At 39.6% G+C, this 22,152-nt stretch overlaps 1 protein-coding gene across 4 annotated transcripts in view; it reads left to right on the top strand.

Annotated features, from left to right (window-relative positions):
- Positions 1-22,152, top strand: part of slc6a9 (solute carrier family 6 member 9) — an 87,297-nt gene that overhangs the window by 40,978 nt on the left and 24,167 nt on the right. For all 4 annotated transcript variants that reach the window (XM_082512632.1, XM_082512630.1, XM_082512631.1 and 1 more), the window contains one exon: positions 18,230-18,386. In XM_082512632.1, the coding sequence (XP_082368758.1) occupies positions 18,230-18,386 (157 nt within the window). The remainder of the gene's footprint in view (positions 1-18,229; positions 18,387-22,152) is intronic.

The raw sequence follows: 22,152 nt of genomic DNA, 5'->3' as shown, positions 1-22,152 counted from the left end.
TGTGGTGACCACTGATTTATTCAGGTTCATGCAAGTTTTTAATACAAACTGGAATTAACTGGATCATTGTGGGGAAAATCTGCCTTTTTTGGTTAAAGTCAGTCTCAGGCTAATCAGGTACTACCGTTAATTTTGTCATTCTGGGGAATTAGGATGGAAGCTCCTTTTCATCTCGACTGCTGTGATAATTAGTTAACAGTGACGGATGCTTTTACAGTCTGTCAGGCTGAGAATCAGACTTATGCAGCGCTTTTACTGCTTCACATGCAGCTGATTAACAAATGCTCTCTAAAATACCACACAGGCAACATGGTAGAGTTAGAAGTTTGTATTTATTTAGCATTTGCTGCCAGCATCTCTGTCCAGGACAATCTTTGGTATGTTAAGAAATTGGACGTCCAGTTTAATGTGTCCATATATCAAGTATATTTGCCACATATGTGATGCAACATCCTAGGACTTTTTACAGTTTAGCTTGGTCTTATTTTTTTAATTTTGAAAGGCATTTGTTTTGATGTCTCACTGTGGGATGTGCCTCCCTACGTATTCCTCATAAGCATTTATTTCTTTCCCACAGTCCTGATTGGCTGGTTATTACAACAACTACCGTATGTTGGGCAGAATCACCCATCCTTAAGTTGCACTATTCAATAGCCGTTAGTCAAACGGCTCTATAATTCATTTGAGATAAGATTACAGTTATCTGTAAATTCATCCAGATGCCTCCTTATTTATTAGTCATTTCTAAAGTAATTAAGAATCATAGCCTTTCCACCAACAAAAAACACTCCAACATTAGTTACCCTCTTCTGTGTTGCATCAATTTGGGTTGTCCAGACAGTCATTCTTCTTTCTTCAAAATAACTTACAAAACAGCAAGTCGGTGGCTGCAGGAGTTGCAGCGCATATTTAATTCCTATTCAGACCACATGTGCTTCCATTCTCAGCTGGTGCAACTCTTCCCTCCATAGACTAAAACAATAAAACAATATCTTTTGGATAACAGCTGAAGAACAATGTTTCAATTTTCTCTGTAGGTATAATTACGCCCTTACTAAAGTTAAATGTCAGTGTGACAACTTTATATTCCAAATCACACTGTAGTGGTGCCTTTTTCTTTGTTAATGGTTAGGCTGTAATGTTGCTATAGGGATTTTTACAAATGTATCTATCTAAATGCATCTAAAGATATAAATTCTCAGTATATTGACATACATTTTTTTGGCAGCTTTTTACAAAACTGAGTGAAAAAGTTCATTATTATATCGATAGTAGTAAAAGTATAAAGCATCAGATTAAGCAATGCTTCAGACTACTGAACCCCTACTACCCCCCCCCCCGAATGTTCAGCACAAAGTTACGCCGATGAGGGAACACATAAATGGGGAGGTGGAGGTTATGATATTTCATAACGTCGTACTCATACTTAAAGAGAAGTGAAAAAGAATAATGAAGGACTTGTTACTGTTTTTTTGGGAGGGGGATTTGTCTGGGTATTTGACTCAGAGCTGATCAGGAACAACTAATAAAGGAAGTACATAGACTTAAAGAAAGTCCCAATCAGGAGTAATAATCAGGAGACAATACTGTCAGACCTGCTGAATCAACAAATCACATAAACAGACGAAGTGGAAGTAGTCTAAAGATTCACAAAAGGCAACACATCACGCCAGGATCTAAAGAGACTTGAGAACAAATAAGAAATAAAGTCATCAGCATCTATCAGTCTAGAAAGGGTTAAAAAGCCATTTCTAAACCAAACCATTACCCATAAATGGAGAAAACCTGGAACAGTGGTGAATCTTATGAGTGGCCTACACAATTACTGTGAAAGTGACTCCTGACTCATCCAGGAGGTCATAAAGAACCCAGAACAACATCTAAAGAACTCAAGTTATTGGCAGTGTTTATAATTCAATAATAAGACAGAGATTGGGGGAAAAAATGGCATCAATGGCTGAGATGATTTAAAAAAAAAAAAACAAAAAAAAAAAACACGAACCCTAATGCTGACCAAAAAGAACACAAAGGCTCATCTCACGTTTGTCAAACCTGTATTTTATATTTACACAAGTTATATTTGTCTAACATTAAAATTTGTTCAACGATCTGAAACATGCAAGTGTGAGAAAATGTGCAAAAAAAAAAGAAGAAGAAAAGAAATCAGAACTAAATTATGTATTTACTGCAAAAGCCCACATTGTTCAGCAGTGGAAGGTGCATTGCTGTAACCTACATGCTTCACATTTACATTACGTTGCACTGCAACTTGCAGAAAGAAGAGCAAGTTTCAAGCAAAACTCTGAAATGGGCTGAGGAGAAAAGGCTGATGAGGCTTATTCATCAGCTTTGTCATGGATTTGTAGGAAGCAAAAACCAGGGGAGAAAAGAGCTGATGATGGGGCTCGTTGAGGCAGCATGTTCACCGTGTTAGCAAGGAAACACAGGAGGGTTTGGGGCTGATAATGCTTGTTGAGGCTGCATAAGTGTGTGCGTGTGTGATTTTGTCCATGCACACTCTTGTTGAAGCAGCACACTTGCTGTGCTGTTCGAGGATTGAGGGCGACTCTATTGAGATAATGCTTGTTAATTCTGCCTCAAGTGAAGAGGGCCAAAGCAATGATGGAAAACAAGAGCAAATAAGAGAGACGGAACAAGATTGGCCCCGGCATTTTGATGAGCGTTTGCTTTTGAAAAGGAGGAAGAAAAGCAGATAAATGTCAGCGATGCATCCATCAGTGATGGCACAAAATGATAAGTCGCCAAAAATCAACTAAATATGTCAGAAATAAATTTTGATTTGCTTAACAGGAAATTCAAGTGGCATAAAATGTTGACTAGGAATAACTGACCCCCTTTTTTCCATTAGCTTTCTACTTTTAAAATCTCTTTGCTTTATTTGAATTTTAGGTTAATCTAGAAGAACAATACATGGATCTTCTATTGTGGCTGTTTAAAAACTGTCTTTAAATGTAGTCTACAGTATATCAAACAGTACAACCCTAAGCAAATGTATGGCAGGTATCACCAATGTCACAAATAACTCTACTTCAGGTGACTCAACAGGGTTACGAAGCCCTAAACCATCATCTGTGAATTTTCAACTGACCAAATGTTGTTTAGTGAACTCTGTAAAGAAATAAGCCCATCATAAACTCTCAAAATCCAAAGGTATTCAAATTTAAATCAAAGAAATATAAGATAAGTGTAGCCATGTGTGAATTTTCACTGTTTGGGAATCATTTCAGCAACGCAAGCCAAAAACAATACTGCCCTGCAGCCCAAGTTGTAGTAAACACTCCGACTTGAACACACTGTTTACTCACACTACTGGCATCACTGGATGCCATGTCTGTGTTCTTGCATAAGGATGTGTGTCCCTACATGTGCGTGTGGGGGTGTATGGGGGCGAGATGGATGCAGGTGAACAGCTTGCAAGGGCCAACAGTTCCGCAGGCCAGTCTCGCGCATCACTTGACAGCCATGCCCGATGAAGTCCTATGCACAAATGAACTTGTTAAGCAAATGAGTGAACAAGCAAGGGAGGGGTGTGGGTATGGGTGAAGGGTAGCGGCAGGAGTGTGTAGGTGCACATGGCTACAGCAGCCCCTGCTAGACTTGCCTTCCTGTCTGCGCATATCACCCCTCTTTTCCTTTTCCCTTTCTGTCATTCTATCCTCTCAGAGAGCTCTCGCTATGCGACTCTATTTCAGTCTGCCTCTTCCCATCTCTCTCCTTCACTCAGCTCATGTAATACTATTGTTTTATTAGAGAACAGCCTATTTCTGATTTGGATTGGGAGATTATCCTCACAATGTCTTGACAAGGTACTGTCATCCCATATTCACAAATAATGGACCGTAAAACAGACTGTCTCAACAGATCAGGGCTTTGCGTGAGATGGTAATGGTCACGCAAAATTTTCATGGTATTTACATGCATCGGCATGTGGCTGAGATACACAAACAGGGCTGAAAATGTGGAGACAGTCGGAGAGTTGGTGTTTATTTCCGTCCTCCTTCCTGAAATAAAACTCTCTGAGCACATCACCTGTACTGACTACATACATGTGTAATATTAATGTGCGGCACATAAATGAAAATATAAAGGTCCACTAGCATTCACTTTTAGAAACTCGTGCAGTCAGTCATAATGACAGTGCACTAACCTTTGTGCTGACCACACCCATCTTCCTTGCCCCTTCTTAGACCCAGCCCCCACCATACTTATAAAGATGTCAACACATCTAGCCCCCCCTCACCTTCCTTGTCCCCCAGGGAAGCCATTTGGGGATTCCAGCATGGTAAGTTTAGTTCTATAAGTATCACAGAGGTAGAGAAGTTGGCCATTCACAAGAACGTTGGGAGCGTTTGAGGGGCTCATGCTGCTTTTCCAAGTTCCCCCACCATGAAAACGTATCTCAAGGTAAGGAGGTGAATGACATAGTCCGGATGTTTAAACGTGGAGGTCCTTTTCAGTTTTCAATGAGCTACGCATGTGAGTTGTTTAATACAAGAGTGGCTAATCAATTTGAGCTTTAGGGTAAACAGTTGAAATAATGTAAGGGTAAAATAGGTTCCCAAAAAGATTATTTTTAGTAATATCCAGGTTTTACTTTGATAGACTAAACACTGCTTTTTGTTAGAGTTTGTGCTTTTGAGTACAGATTAGATTAGATTAGATAGAACTTTATTAATCCCTCGGGTGGGTTCCTCTGGGAAATTCGATTTCCAAAAAAGCACAGCACCGACAGAAGTTACAGAGTTACAGAATATTATATATATATATATATATATATATATATATATATATATATATATATATATATATATATATATATATATATATATATATATATATATATATATACATACAGAGACAATATAAATAAAATATACGAAGGGGATAAATAGAATAAATAGGAATAAAAAATAAAAAATACAAGTGAATTGCACATTTCAAGTATTGAGGTCTATTGCACTGTTGACTATTTACAAAAGTATTGCACAAAAGGTATTGCACAGTGAGGTGAAGAGGCACTACAGCTTAGTTGTTCCCCCCTCCTTTGTCCTCCTGTTTCCCCTCCCTCTTCCCTCCAGAGAGGAGTTAAACAGTTTGATGGCGTGTGGGACAAAGGAGTTTTTAAGTCTGTTAGTTCTTGTCTTTGGGAGAAGCAGCCAAGCTTCTCCCAAAGCCACTGAGTACAGATTTGTACTTGCTGGTCTTGTTTTTTTAAACAGCCACATGGTTCTACTTTGTGGTTCTATTCACGCAGTTCACTAGATATCATCTTACCAATCAACTGACCAATCACCAAGTGGCTGACTTGGTTGTTGTTGTTTTAGCAAGCAAACCATTTCACAAACGCCTTCCAGAGTAACCTGAGGATTTACGGTGTCTTTTCTTTGACACACTGAGCAACTGCACACACCGTCTTATACTTTGTAATATGTTTGAAGCAGAATTGATCTCCAAATATCATTACCTCACGTCAGAGAGAAACAGTTTTGGGTTTTTTTGTTTGTTTTTTGGGGGGTGGGGGTGTAAATGACTCGAGAAAGGTAAACTAAAAAAGAGACCTCTCTAAACCGATTCATGTGAGAATGTAAATGTCTGCTGCAGCTAAAAAAGACATTTCTAAAACAGGTCAGTGTCATGTTGGACTGTGTGAGAGTGGAATACTGTGGACAATCTGCCAACCTGATTCTTCAGAAATTGGATATACTGGGTAGAGACAGCAAGTGGAAGATGATGGCACATACTTATGGGCAGCATTACCACCAGAGATGGGCAGTAACGCGTTACTTGTAACGCGTTACTGTAATCCGATTACTTTTTTCAAGTAACTAGTAAAGTAAGGGATTACTATTGCAAAAACGGTAATTAGATTACCGTTACTTTCCCGTAGGAACGCTGCGTTACTGCGTTACTAAAACCGTGATTTTTTTGCAAGAATGTCTCACGACAGTGACGTAAGCGAGTGCGACGTTCGTGACAACAGCTGTGTGCAGATCAACAATGGATCATATATGGAGTGCGGGAGAGAGTATGAGCGTGCAGCGTTTAAAGCGTGGAAGTACTGACCTTACTTTGAGTTTGATTCCATAAAAAGTGACAAAAACATTAGTGTCCATTAGCATTGTGCGTGGGAAGAAAACATCTTTTTACAGCGAAAAAAACCCCTAAACTTCCAAGCAAGCTCCGAGTGCGCTATGACGTAATGGAAAATTCACAGAGAAACTGCCGTATCCTTCCACTGACCGCTGCGGCACACCTGCACCAGGGTAAACCTCCGCCTACCCAACTCCTGCTGTACAGGTGAAAATAGAGCAACAGGACCGCTGAGTCTTTGATTTTATTTATTTTCTGCTGTGTTTTACTTGCATCTATTTGAAAGAGTGAGTGTAAACACAAAAAAAAAAAAAATTTTATGTGCTGGAATGTGCAGAAAATAGGTTTAAATATTAAACAAATTTCTTCCAGTCAGAGAATGTTGCATATAATTAAATTTTTGCTTGATGCATAAAGTTAAAAGATTAAAATTAATAAAACTATAAAAGTTTTAAAAAGAGACTTTTCCATTTGATTACATTTTGTATGATGGATTATGCAGAAAAAGTAGAATTGGGCTGAAAGATCTATCGCTTTATCACCTATTCAGGTTGTAAATCGTGTTTTTAAAAAGTAACTAAGTAACTAAGTAATTAATTACTTTTGAAAATAAGTAATCAGTAAAGTAACGGGATTACTTTTTGGGGGAAGTAATCAGTAATTAGTTACTGATTACTTTTTTCAAGTAACTTGACCAACACTGATTACCACATATTTATGGTGTTGTACTTGGTTGTACATATTTCAGAATTGCAAAGAATTACAAAAAAATCCCACAGACATTCTTCCTTTCTCACATTATTTGTTGGAAACTTGGAAACAGTTGTGAAACTGAAAAGAAGCATGCTGATGCTTTAAATTTATCCAGGTATGTTCAGCAGAATTGTCAAGACACTTTCTAATGGGTTTTCAGTGCTGTAGAAATGCCTACCAAATGACACCTCAAATCAATCTATCGCTAACCAGCTTAATCACTGAGATCTCATGTTTAATGTATTTTGGGAAGAGTAACATGCATTTAGAGCTTCCTACTGATCGGCCAAGCACTTGCTTTGTAGATCATGAAAGGAGGTTTCCTTTTTATTTTTCTATATAGCATTTCTGGACAGGCTGTAGTAGGTTAGGCTTTAACTATGCCATTGCTCATACTCTTTGACTAGCTGTTGTGATATTTTGATACACTCCTCTTAATCTATACTGTGCTTAATTTCATTCACTTGTGAACGTGTCACTCCTAAATATGTGCACCTGGAAGCAAAGCTGAATGTTAATACATCAGCACTTTTTAAAAGTGAAATAGAGATGCCTGACCTTATGAAAGACACTCAGCAACGTAACCTGTAGGTGACCCTAGCTTCTGGGCAGCCATCTATCCACCGTTCATCTGACAGTGCTTGGTTTTCTCTCATCCTCCTCTCTCCTTCTCCCAACACCCCATCCATTGGTTTCAATTAATCAGCCATGGAGCGGAATTTATTCAGTCCCTGCCCAGTGGGATTCTTTGGTATGTGGCCCCAATGGTAGCAGGTTGAGAAGCCACGGTCTGCAGTGTCTTTAGGCCTATTACTCTCACCTCACAGCCCACTCATAAAGAGAGCTTTGAGCAGACTGTTTTTGCGGGGGGATCCGGTAGGCTTTTTGTACCATAATAACCAATTGGATTGAGTCACTGCAGACAGACATGTTTACTAAGCTTCTGCATAGGTGGAGTGAGAGAGATTACATGTGCCACAATCAAACACCAGGGCCCTGATTACTGGCTGAAGGACAGTCTGGGAAAATGATAATGTTTCTTCCCTAATCACCTAGAACTGGTGTTGACATTTTATTTCACTAGTAGTATCAGGAATGTATATGTAAAATGGTGAGCAACATGTTGGGTTGCAAAGTGGATTGCAGTGGGGCAGGAACTATATACATACTGAAGTATCTTAAGCAGCATGTTTGTTGTAAGACTAAAATAGGATGCACAGATGGAATCGGCTGAGGCCCCAGGTGGTGTTGGCCAGCATTTACATATAAGCTGTTGATCTGCTGGGATTGAGCATGATCTTCTTGAACTAACATAGGTATGCAAAAAATTTGTACAATGATTTAAATGTAAAAGAAGATTGAATGAAAAGCACAATGAACTGATGGGAAGGAACAGAATATACTGTTAAATCCTTCTTGAAGAGTTATTCTTTTAACATTTAATAGCCTTTGATTTCTCATAGAATTTATATGGTCATGAATATACTGAATACTTTCTCTAGTTTTCCTCTTTGAATGACATTTGACCTTTGCTTTTAATTTCAAGAGACTGAGTGAGTTATTCTGGTGCTAGAGAAGTACCGACATCAAAAAGCCATTCTGGTGCTAGAGGTCCTCTTTAACTGAAAGCTCTACATAGTGCCCAAAATACAAGACTAGTGATTTAGAGATCTGGTGTTACATTTGGAGCTGCTTGTGAGATTGCACACAAAATACACCTGACTACCGATTTGACAAATAGTGTGTGAGACAGTTATGTGGTCTAATTTTCACTTTTATCTCCAGAAACAAGAAAATGTGTTTTCATTGCATTTTGAGGTATAATAAAAGTTTCTCTCCCTGATTGAGTAAAAATCATCGACTAAGCAAACCCTCTTCAGGTAAAGCAAATAGCTAAAGCATTTGTAGATGTTCCAGAAGGATCGTTTCTTCGACCTCTTTTATTTACTCTGTAGACAAACAATATTATCTCTGCCACCCAAAACTGTAATGTACATTTTTATGTAGATTACACTATTTTATATGCCACTGGCTCCTTCCTTGATCAGCACATGTACAGTCTGCTTATGATACAGTATATTTCAGAAATCTTTTCATCAGACAAAAGCTGTTTTAAACTCTGATGAAACTAAGTGCACGATATTCACCAGGTCACCTGAAAGTATCCAGCCTACAGTCTGTATTCAAACCCTCCACGGTTATAAAATTGAAAATGATTACACTTGATTAAGGCGATTTTGTTTACATGAATGTTCATCCACCTTGAAGCCTCGTTATTCTTTGTATCTGTCTGTTATGATTTATCACAGCCATTCTTTTCTTACTCACCATTTCATCATATAATGATGCAACATGGCTGTACTGCAGACTGGCTGCTTACCTCCTTGATTGAATTTAAACACAGAACTCACAATGACAGGTCAAAGGACACTTTAACATTAGCTGTGCCTCTTATTTACACTAAACCTGCAAAAACTACATACAATTTATGTTTATAATAACAGCTATTTTATTTCTCTTTGCACTGCTGGTCGAATCCAGATTGGTGAGTCAGTGACTGTAACGCTAATGATAAATTTAATCTATACAGTTTTAACTGGATTAGGAGAAAACCTTGACATTTTTTTTAATCAACCCACATATGCACACTGATTTAGACAGACCTATTCCCAGTCTCCATTTCCTTTATCTGTCACATTTATTTTTCTCCCTTATCCAGTTCCACTTCAAGTTCACAAACCCAAATGAGGTATTAAGAACTAACTGACCCAATTTGAATTTAAAATAGCTGAAGTTTCACGAAACAACAAGGTCTGTTTTAATAATAACACCTGGATATCACAAAGTAGCATCTACGTACATAATACAGCAGCATGAGTGTGCACATGCTAATTATATATTGGATCCTGTGTGGGTTTTCTCTCACATATATGACAGTATGTAATGAAATGGTGACCAAAAATGGTCACAAACAAATAAAGTAAGTAAAATAATCACAGCTACTATCTGGTACGTTTGATTAAGGCAAAGCCCTCATGTAAAAAGGCCATCTTTCACTGGCTGCTGTAATAAAGCTCAATCTTTACCACTGCTTCAGATCTGTTTGAGATTTGAACGGACAAAAGCAGTCAGACTGATGTTCTGGCAATTTATTTCAATGAGTGCTTCGTTAAAAAGGCTAATAACGGCACCTAGGATAGGTCTTCATTTGAAATATGCCTTCTAGAGGTGGGAATCACCATATATCCCACGATACGATATTATCACGATACTTAACGCACGATACGATATTATTGCAAAATTTAAAAATATTTTGCGATATTCAGATTCTGTACATAAAGGTAAACTTTATCAATATTCATTTTATCTAATATCAAAGTCTCACACTCAGTCTTTCTCTCATTTCAGTCAGTTTTATTGTTGACAAACTGAACAGTTTGTATTACAGTCTAGTCCAACTTAACTGAATGCAACCATCTGGTACAATTAAAGCTATTCTGAACTATGCAATTTATGATAACTATGCAGCCCATTCAGCAACTGAAGAATTTGAAAGTAAATTAAAACAAAATATAATTTTACATTAAATAAAAGTTTTAAACTTAATTAAAATAAAACATGTCTTAAATTAAAAGAAGTAAACTGTCATGTTTATTGCTGCCAAAAAACAAGTTAAACACATTTGGACAGTGAAGGAATGTCAGGATTCTTGCTCACAAAAAGGAGCTGATCAACATGCTCTGAAGTCAGAGTTCCAGTCCACAAAAACTTTTTTTGTAACAAAATATCAATTTCTGCTGTCCCTGTATCGATACATTATTAGCAAACAAAATATCACGATACTACACAGTATCGATTTTTTTCCCCCACCCCTAATGCCTTCATGCGTAACCACAACGAATGTGTGCTTTCTGTAGGGCTCTAACACTGTAACATAAAGTTCCCCTCCCATGTAGTGTTTTCAAGCGCTGGAGGATGATTTGCAGAGCACAACTACAACCACGAATAGTAACATCTGGATTTATAAGAGGAAAACAGAGATTCCGGTCACAACATCTACAATCACACATAAGTAACCCGAGCGTCTATGAGCGTTTAAAAGACATTTTATGTTACAAATGAATCTCGATTTGTGGCTGTTTTTTATTCAGGTCACACCCAAAACTACAAGTGTTATTAGGCAACAGGACAAACATTGTAAACTCATCCCCACGTGCAAAAAGGCAGATTAATCAGTGCCTGTGTGAAATTAACAGCTGTTGTTACTCACCTACATTACGGCATCTGTAAAGAGCTTTGCATTTACTGTGGAAACCTTTGGTACAGTCGCCCCACAGTGCTGTTACATGTCATACACATATGAATTATTAGCAGGATGATTCCAGTTTATGGCATACAAAAATTATTATCAAATCCTATTTAGTTGAATTGTTTTTCTTACTAAACCACTTCTGTCCTTGAATATACATATCACACAACTGATGGTGTCTCTAAAATGAACATGGATGTAACTATTTGCTTAAAGAAGCCATTTAAACTTTCACTGGATGGAACTTGCAGATGTGCATGGAGAACCAGCTTCCCATGTGAGACCGCTGAACTGTCGGTAAAATGCCATCGCTCTACAGGAGACGTCTCAAAAATACATTTCTTTCAGATAGGAAATGACACGCACAGTAAGCAGTTGCACGATATTAACAAATCACATTCTGTTAGGAGAGATTATCAAGTCTTTGCAGAGCCCAGCACTGTGCTCCCCGTGACTATTGAAGTGTGTGAGAGAGATGGAAGTAGTACAGGGAATTTTCAAAATAAGAGAAGCGCCAGTACACTGTGCTCTAAGAACATAGTGTCCTAACCACATTTGTGGTTGTAGAAGCCAAAGTAAATTTTGTGTGCGTGTGCGCGTGCATGTGCGTTTCCATAAGCTGTAAGGAATTTTGTTGTTCTTGCCACACTCCAGTGGACAGTATCTCTTACAAACATGGCTGCAGCTGTCAGGAGATGTCGGTTTGAAGGTTTGTGCTGCTGTCTGTCAAATTGACCCAGTGTGTGCATTTAAACGCATGTGTGTGTGTGATATTGTGTATAGTCCACAAAGCTGAAGTGCTCTCTGTGGGCTGTGAGAGGAGGGAGGATGAGCAACAGCAACTTCAAGAGGAAACACATGAGGGGAGAGGTGCAGCGGCGGGATAAAACTGAATTACTTTTGCAGCGAGAACACAAACCAATAAGGTCTATTACATTTATTTAATATTTATGACGGGTTTCCAAAACGAGCAGGCGGTGATACTTGACACTGATGTTGAATGTGATACATCCTAACATGCTTTTCATTTATTTACACGTCTATGTTTTTTTTGTTCTGTTTTTTTGATAAAGCATTACCTGCAGCAGACATGTGACATGCTGTGAAAAACATCTTAGTGAGTTTTTGAAGGGCTATACATCCGTCCTACTGGAGAGCAGTTATTCTCTTCACAGAACACCTGCAAGCCTTTAGAGTTACGCATGTTTGTGTAAATCGCACTGATTCCACCTTATGTCACTTTCCATTCTAAGCCTGCACAATGCAGATCAGCAGTTCTCGTTTCATTTACATTTCAGGCACTGAGCTGACAGTCTTTTCAAGTTAAGCTTCTGGGAGAGAAGAGTTAGATGGTCTTATTTTGTCAGCTGCAGTTTGACAAAATGTTGGAGTCCCACTGGTGAGATTACTTTTGCAGAATAGGTAACTAATGGTAATATTGCGAGTATCGATGTATTGTTACTGCTAAGTGCCCATATGCAGCAGGCTCTGAATGTAATTAAACACTGGCTAATCAGAAATGAATCAGACACAAGCTGAATCAATACTTGATTTCAGCTTGTGAAAGCAAAAGTACAAACCTGCCCCAGCTCCATCTATTCTGTTTATTTGGTGCTGGTGCAGAGCATTCAGCTAATCACACTTCCTGTCACCTTGTTTAGTAAACCATTTAGTAAAATGATAGTGATGCAACTTGTGTTGTGCAGCCACAAATGATGTCATTTGATATTTTACTGAATGTGTCTAACAGGTTCAGTGTGTCAATGGTTCAAAGTCATTTTTAAATATATTTTTGTATTTTAGTTTCTGTTTGGTTGCCATCTTTTTTTGGTAGTTTTTATATTTAAGGGTAGATTACTTTTTTTTTTTAAAAATGTAAATAATGTTTTTGTATGTCTATGTTTCATTAAACTATTGCTATAAAACTCCATTAAGATATTTTGAACTCCACGAGTCAGTTTCCTCAATGAGGCTGAATAATAATTTGTTATTCTTGTAGTCTCTGTTTTTTAACAACAAAGGCTGTAAAAATGAAGCTATTATGGAAATGTCTTAGACACCTCTGGTTTAAACATAACATGAGGTTGTACAGAAGTCTATGGGACTCTGCAGTTCCCTCAATAGTTTAATGTCTTAATAAATACAACACAATGCTGATGTTGTAAATTTTGGTTCCACATTAGAGTCAAATAGGAGGATAAATCAGCTATGCTTTTCTTTGTAGCTGACAAGTAACTAGCCTATGAGCGTTCACCGTCCCTTGGTTTCTTAGTCAGATCTACTTCCTGTCTTCTTTGTTTGACATAATGATAGTAATGGGCCTCAGTCACACAGGCTTAAAGCCCAGCTGGTGACCAACTGACCACTAGTTGCAATAGAAAATGTGTATTCCCCAACCAGTTGTGAATGCTTGCTGTTGGTTGCTGTGAAATCGATTGTGAAAGCCATGTTCAGGGAGGCCTACATCAGGTCAGTGAGCGCCTGACAAACAACCAGTCACTAAGAAAAAAGCATATTTCCAGACCGGTTGACAAGTGGTTGCTGGAGATTACTTGAAGTCTCTAGTGTGAAATTAGTTACACAGAAGGTGCTGCACCAAAAACGTCCCTGTGACTGGTTTGACTACAAACTGTGGTTTGTATGGGAAATGATAACTTGTCTGCAGATGCTCGCAAGCTTCCAAGTGAAAATTCAAAATGTACATTGGAAAACAGAAATGGAAATTATTTACTTTCAAAGTAAAAGTTGCCAACTATCTTTTCTTTGAAGGCAATTTCTGGTTTGCATCACGCTTTTTGAAGTTTAGCAAGGGCTCGGAGGGTAAATGGCAAATGTTTGCAGACAAGTCGGCGTCTTCAACATACAGCGCGGGCGACGACAGTAATCTGCTTTCAACCAAAGTAAAGTCACAAGGAGGTTTCTGGTACAGCACGCTCTTTGTGACCCTGGTCAGGAAATGCACTCATTATATGAAGCATAATGTGACACGATTTAAGAACTGATTTAAGCTGAACAAAATTTAGTGGTTCTCATTTTAAGTCTTTATGAGCAGTTTGGAGTACCGAAGCAGCAACTGAGATGATACAGTCATGAGTCTCAGTGAAGTCACCGTCACTCGAAAGAGACCCTGGAAAGAGAGAGAATTTTAAAGCGAAACAGAAGGAGAGCCACGGGGAGAGGGCACGCGTGGGTCTTACATAAAGCCCAGATGGTTCTAGGGAAGCGCATGATGGGGACATGGAAGGGTGGAGGGAAATAGAGAGCGGAATCTGTGCATCTGACTGAGTGACCGAAGGCTACAACACCTGGATGGAAAGATACAGATATTGGGGTCAGTCAAGGAAGCAAGGGGGGTCATGAAAAACACAAAGTGTTGCTTTTGCGCAGTGCAAACAGATGTGTGTGTATATAAAGTAGTTAAACCTTTTGTTTTTTACTACAGATGAGCCTAAAGTCAGCTTCAGTAAGCCCAACAATGATCTCCAAACACTATACATTTGCCTTATACGTTTTCTGATAAAGCACTTTTAAAGTGACGTATCTCAGTCTGCTCGTCCACATCTTCAAACAAATGTTGTGTTTTCCACATAGTGTTAATCCAACAATTGCTGCTGCTGGGCATCCATTTCTGGACAAATCCAGCAAGCCACAGGACCCAACAAAGCAGATGAAGGAGGCTTTACTGCATCTAAATGAGCAAACGAGTCTGGAAAATGTATGCTATTAAAGCCCAACCTCTAAACATCTACATGTTAAGTGCTCTCAAATGGTTAATTTAGCTTTTGAGAGTTTAAGATGGTGACATCTGACATTTAATGTTACTTTTGGGAGGGTTTTATATTCAAAATGATAAAGGTACACTATATAAAAGTTCAAGTTGCCCAGTTAAAACTATAAATGCTCCCACAACTTTTATATGAATTGGTGGACTTGGATGGATGGAGACTGCTGCATGAAAAATAGTTTCTCATGATGCAAAAGAAAGATGGTGCCTCATAATTATCCTGCTGTCTGATCGATGAGGACTATTCCCTGTGATTAAATAGTTGCCTGCTTTTTCTTCAGAGTGATTTTAGGTGTGACCTTTAATCTTGTCTTGATGATACTGTTGTGTTACTAAGCAACCAGTCAGGTCTGGTTGCATGTTTCAGATAGCTGCAAATACTCTGAAATTTAATCCCAAGCATGTTGTTTTTATGCGCCCAGTCTCTCCTGTTTACAGCAAGTTAGCCAAGCTAAGCTACTGCTGGCTGTCCGTTTGCATATGGCATACGTTAGAGCAGTATCAGGTTTCTCATCTGACTGTGACCAAATAAGTGTGTTTCCCAGAAAAGGTCTGACCTAATTGGATACCAATTCATTCCAATGTATTTTATTGCTACAAGAATAATCAGGTTTTTCACAGTACATAATGATTTTTGCATTTTAAATGTATGAACTTTGCACTGACACAGTGTCTGTTTTTCAAAAGATTCATGTCCACTGCTTGTTTTCAACTTCAAATTCACTGTGAGAGAGGTGCGTGCGTGCGTGTGTGTGTGTGTGTGTGTGTGTGTGTGTGTGCGCGCGCGCGTGCGTGCGTGCGTGCGTGCGTGCCTGTCTTAAAACATCAGGTTGAACTTTTGAAGAGCTGACACCTAAGATTTAGGGGTCAGTACTATTCCTAGTGTTTTGTCTCTTGCTCATGTTTGTCTGGTCTCGGACACACAGCGTGTGTCAACCTGTGTTCGTGTGCATGTGCCTGTGTGTATCTTCTAAAGGCCCACACCTGGTTTCTAATAGGGAAAGACGTACAAGAGGCACAGCAAGAACACGCAGCTGTCTCGCATGTTTCTTTTCCTTCCAAAGTCAACTCCAGACGGAGATGTCATAATGTGCGACACGCTGCGCTGGCAGGCCCACCGCTGATGGTTTCCACTTGCACGCCGCTGTGGCCGTGGTTTTCACTGCGAACAGCTCCTTGTCCACGACACTTGTGTTTGCTGATCTTCCTGTGTGTCCCACCTGCAGCCTTTAGCCTAGCACGACGAAAGGTCAAGGATGCTAGGGGAAAAAAAGGATCTTTGTTTTGCTCTTCTAACATGCAAGCACAGCTAGACTCAAAGACAAACTACAGGGCTTTGGGGAAAATAGCACAGCTGTTTGTTTGTTTTGTGCGGTTGTTGCTGTTTTGTTTCTGACTTTAAAAGAATTCTATTTGTAATTTTCTGTTTATGAACAAGATGTCTCGCCATATTCTGGAAGCATGAAGTGTGAGGCTCGTGGTTCTTTGTCTGTGCACAGTTTTCTCTCCAGAACATCGTGTCCTGAAATATTTTTGTAATGTTAAAACCAAACATGCAAATCTAAGAAATAAAAATATATATTTTTAAACTTTTATGGCATTGCAGAAGAATTACCAGTTTGCTGCTGCACTGAGGGGGTGTGTTTTTATGACCAGTATTCCTCATTTTCGTCAGATTCAAAGCCAATCGCATTGAAAATACCAGGGTATTCATGCAACGAGTCTCAGAGAGCAGCCTCTGCCGCACATAGATAACACAGGGAGCCCAGATGAATGAATGGTGTCATTCATACAGCAGACTGCAAGAGCTTATAAGACATATATTTATATTGGCCAGAACCAGACTGCTGTATAAAAGCATCTTAAAACAAGGAAAATTCATAAAAAACTGGCAAAGTAAATCCTAATGTAATAGTCCATCCAACCATCTTGCTTTTAACACAAAGGTAAAAAACTTAAATGTATGAAAATGATGCTTTGTCAGGTCAATATCAAAAAGAAAGTTTCCACTTATTTCACATTATGAATCTCATACAAATCTCTCAAAAAATTGTATTCATATATATATACAGTACCAAATCCCTCTACAATAATACAGAGCAAAGATCAGACGACTCACTGTGAGCAAGCCCTTGGCAGCAGCGGGAAGGAAAATCTCCCTTTTAACAGAAGGAAACCTCCAGCAGAACCATACATAAATACAGAAATTTTACCTCTTGAAAACTTAGCAAAATTTTTTAATAGTTTTGTGTTGTTGTACTGACCAAGCCTTTGTCTAACTCAGTGGTTCTTAACCTTGTTGGAGTTACCGAACCTCACCAGTTTCATATGCGTATTCACTGAACCCCTCTTTAGTGAAAAATAAAATAGGATTTTTTTCAAATTCAAGACATAGATATGTTTTTTACTGATGCACAAAATGAGCCATGCATGTCATGGCGGAGGCTCTGCCGAACCCCTGAGACCGACTCACCGAACCCCTAGGGTTCGATCGAACCCAGGTTAAGAACCACTGGTCTAACTGAATTACCAGAATGAAGGCAAATCTATGTAAAACCCCAAGACTTCGTAGATCGTAGCGAGGCAGGTGAAGGAATGCATCTCTGGCAGTGCTCAAATTTCACTAAAATAAAGTACATCCTAAATTAGCAGCATTTATTACACTGAAAGAGCACAAGTACCTTGCTGTGCACCCACAGACAGACACACAGCCAGACACAGCTGAGGTTATAGAGGAGGTCAGGGGAGAACGACCATCTGATGCCAGCAGATGGAGGGATGCAGGGAGGGAGTGGAGGAAGAGGAGAAGCTGCAAATCAGGACGACATGACCGAAAGCTTATCGGCTGTTCTTAAGGCACTGATTTCACTTCTCATCCTGTTTGCTCCAGCGCACCCACCTTATGTTTATGTTAAACTTTGCAGTAGACGAGATAGTAGCTTACAGAATATATTCCATGAGCGGGAGTGCAAGCAGTGAATAATTAAACTCATGCACTCCAAGATGATTGCTAACAATCCTTTCAATCCATTTGAATCCGATGGCCAAATAAGTTTTAAAAAAGTAGAAAAAAGAGGCTCTCAGGATTCTTCTCTCTGTCATAGCATCCATTTCCCATTCATGCTTCTAAATGAGATGGGGTTTTTTCCCCTTTTGATTTTTCATTTGCCTGGTGCAATTGCCGGACCTGCTGCAGCAGCACTATCTCAGGAACACACTCGCTTCTGTGTCACCTGAAGTCACCTCTATCTCTCTGTGTGTCTTTGTTGTAGAACGGAGCAGTTCCAGGAGAGCCAGTGAAGAAGGATGAAAACTCCCGGAGAGGGAACTGGGGAAACCAGATTGAGTTTGTCCTCACCAGTGTGGGCTATGCTGTGGGCCTGGGCAATGTCTGGAGGTTTCCATACCTCTGCTACAGAAATGGAGGAGGTAAGCATCACAATGACGACCTGAGCCCATTATCTTTGCATTGACAAACTAAACTACAGTGTACCCATGTTCATAATATGATACAGACACTGATTTTTATGAAACATCAGAAGCCGCATTTATTATAATTGTTCTATTAATGAGGTCCAGATATGTAAACGAGTGGCAATCGTTTACAGGCTGCATTCATTCATTTATTTATTTATTTTTGTACATTTAAATGATGACAAATTACTGCACTGGAATACTAGAATGAAACTGTGAAGCTGAAAAGAAGCTTACTATGTATATATCATATATAATTTAAGAATGAATTCTAACTAAAACAAAAGAAAATAGACTTGTGAACCTTTAGACTTGCTTCCCTCTCATACCTTCCTAGCAGGTGTAATATTTCCATATCAGTTATGTACTATTGTTCTGTTTATCGACTTTTATAAACTTATGATGAGCTGTTAATATCTTTAGAGGGAGTGTATTTCTCCTATATTGGCTCCTCATTGGCTCCCTGTTATTACAGGCTCGAAGTTAAAATCCTCCTCCTCACATACAAGTACTGGAATAATGATATCATATTTAAAGACCTCCATAGTACCATGTTATCCTAACGAAGGAGTTTGCTCTCCGACTGCTGAGTTACTTGTGGTTCAGAGGATATTCAAAAGTAGAATGAGATTTCTTTCTGTTAAAAGGGGGTTCCTGTGCATAATATAGGCATGCAGATGGACACAGTCTATAGGTCGAGAACTGAGAAAGTTCGGGTTTTCTCAGGGTTCTTTTTCTGGTTTTTTTGTTGTATTGAGATTGTACTTTGCCATTATATTCTCTACACTGTATATATGATCAGGTGTGTGTCAACTTAGAAATAATTCAGTCGCTCAGAGGCAATACCACTGTTATTTAATCAGATGATGTTAGACAGTGTTTTATTCTTGGTGGATTCAATAGATATGTTTCCTATCATGGCAACTACTGGGTGTTTTCAAACTTGTATTTTGGGTTGTAACCCTAGTGTAGTAAGATACTAAGAATTTATCAGCTGCTGAGAAATCCTCTGTTTGAAACAAGATGGCTCCTCTCCCTTTAAGACCCCCCTTCCTTTAACTTCCTAGGACCTGGCGTCCACATACTGTATGTGGACATCACACTTTGGGTTGTCTAGACCAACATACTAAATTTTGCTCTACAAGGGCCTGCTATCCACTTATGAGGCCGTTATACTGCCACTGTCCTATCGAAATTTAAAGCGAATGTCCTTATATGTGGATCTCATTTTTCTCAGAAACAAAAATCAGAAAAATCACGTAATTCTTTTTTTTTTTTATATTCAACAGGTCCCAATCAGCCCAAATAGCAAACAGAAATTAAAAATACATGCCATGAAAGAGTTCGGGTCTCAGGAGGTTAAACCTATTTTCTTCTAATTGGTTGCAAAGCCTTCTGTTCTGACTCACGGAAACTACTTTTACATCGTTGTTCGAAGCGTTGTTTAAGTGTTGTTTAAAATGACAATCCAACGCTGTAATCGGATATACAGTTCCAAGAAAAAGTGTTTGAGTTCCAATTTGTTTTGCAAATTAGCCACTCTTACATGTTTCAGATGATCAAACGCTTTTAAATATTAGACAGAGTAAATCCGGGTAAATACAAAATCCTTTTTTGGATTGATGATTTTATTTATTAAGGGGAAAAAAACTTTCCAAACCTGTCTGGTACTGTGTGAAAATGTAATTACCCCCAAACCTAAGAACTAGTGTTTGTGCGTTGGTGATGACTGGGAATGAGTCTTTCACATCGCCATGGAGAAATTTTGTCCCAGGGTTTTTGAGCATGATTGACCTGTTTAAGGTCATGACAAAGCATCTGTATTGGATTTAAGTCCGCACTTTCACTTGGCCACTCCATGTCATTTTGGGTTTGTTAGCCAACTCAAAACCCACTTGTACAAAATAGCTTATCCCACATAACCTTTCCACTCTCCTTGTTTTGAAGGGAGGAAGGTTCAGGGCTGAAGCAATCAGCTTCATGGGCTCATCCGGTTAGAATAAGAAAAGCAGCCATCTAATGCAATTATTTTCAGGGTACTCCTTTTATTCTCAAATAAATAAGGCAAAAAAGGAAGGAAACAAAGACACACATGGACTGCTCTCTAAAAAGGACATAAAGTACGATTTAAGTAACTCAAAATGATACATGAACTCAGGAGACTCAAAGAGAAACTCACCTCAGCTGCCGCCCCATGTGGGAGTGAAGAAAGAGTGAGGGGTAGGTGAGTGCAGTCCTTATATAACAAGTGACAGGTGAGTGCAATTAAGGCCAAGCACCACACCCAATCAAAGGTGAGGAAAAGAAACAAGGTGCATCTGGTGAAGTGAATGTGTTGAAAGGTGAGCCTTTACAACAGCCGCCCCCATATTTCTACTGAGAAATATGTTCAAAGGATCAGAGATGCTCCTTTTCACAAAGCGGGAGCAGAGGAATCAGACATGCTACAGGTCTAATATAGGTTCAGGGGGTCGACAATGCAGGCCAGACAGTTCAGGGGGCCGACCATGTAGCCAGCGGTGGCGGCAAAGCAGGTCCAAATGCCAACCGCATGGGATGCAGCGGCAGGCCCAGACCTGCAGACCGTTGGGCAGTTTTGCAGGTGCTGGGGGCAATGTACGGGGCTTGGCGGAGGCAGGACCAGGTGATGCAGGAGCAGGCAGCGCCCTGACCACTGGCGGAATGGCAGCCACAGGCGGTGGAACTGGTGATAGTGGCACTGCCGGTGACGACATAGGTACTGCTGATGGTAGAGTATGAGGTGGCTGAATGAATTCAGAGCCATCAGCGGACACAAGGATGTGCTGGAGCGGTTCTCCTGAACCTGAACTGGAAGATGTGAATAAACATTGGGCATGCGTGGAACTGCTCTGGGGTTGGAAGTCTGTGATTGGACCTTGGAGTGTCCATCCTAAGCGGGTTTTGACTGCTGCAGGAGATCCAAATGGTCCATGTCTAACTGGTGCAATCGGCGTAATAAGGTGGGTATGATCAGAGCCTATGAGCAGTAGTGGAGCTGCTTTGTTAATGAAGGTTAATGGGATACCTTGAAGATGCTTGTATCTCCGTTGAAGAGGGGATACGGGGTAGGTGTGGTCTGAAAGTGCTAAGTGACTTGTAGCGAAGGCATTATTAATTGTGTATGTTTTCTCTGGATGTGCGATGGGTGAGATCTGGAAACTTACACAAGAACCTTGAATGGTTTCAACTTCTTGATGGACAGTTCTGAGTGATAATTTTTCAGCTTTCCTGGTTAGGTGGAGATGCTTAGCTGCAGATGTCAGAAGCATGGTACGTTGGGAGCCATCGTCAAGTATCGCATATGTTTCCAGGGTTCTTTTGCCATTACGCAGGAGCACTTTCACAACCTTTAATAGTACACTAGGGCGATCGCTAGGTCTATCAAAGTACAGTGTCCTCACTACAGGATTAGTTTCAGTTCTAGGTCTCTGATTCACCTCACATAGGATCTGTAGATGTCTTTCCATGCAGGTGGCACATGCTTTCCTCAGATCACACTTCGCAGCCTGATGAGTTCTAGCACAACGCCAGCACCGTTTGTTTCTCTTTATCCACTTTATTTTCTCATCCTTTGTCTTGTTAATGAACTCAGGGCACTTGCTAATGTGGTGTTTAGGTGAGCAGCAATATGCACATCTAGCCTTAGTCATTATGATGGGTTGTGCTGCCTGTACAGGATCGGATGCATTTGTCCCATGTA

Source organism: Aulonocara stuartgranti (assembly GCF_965226115.1).
Source record: "Aulonocara stuartgranti genome assembly, chromosome: 18".
Taxonomy (NCBI): Eukaryota; Metazoa; Chordata; class Actinopteri; order Cichliformes; family Cichlidae; genus Aulonocara; species Aulonocara stuartgranti.
The sequence above is the reverse complement of the archived record's forward strand: the minus strand, read 5'-3'. Positions and strand labels throughout refer to the sequence as shown.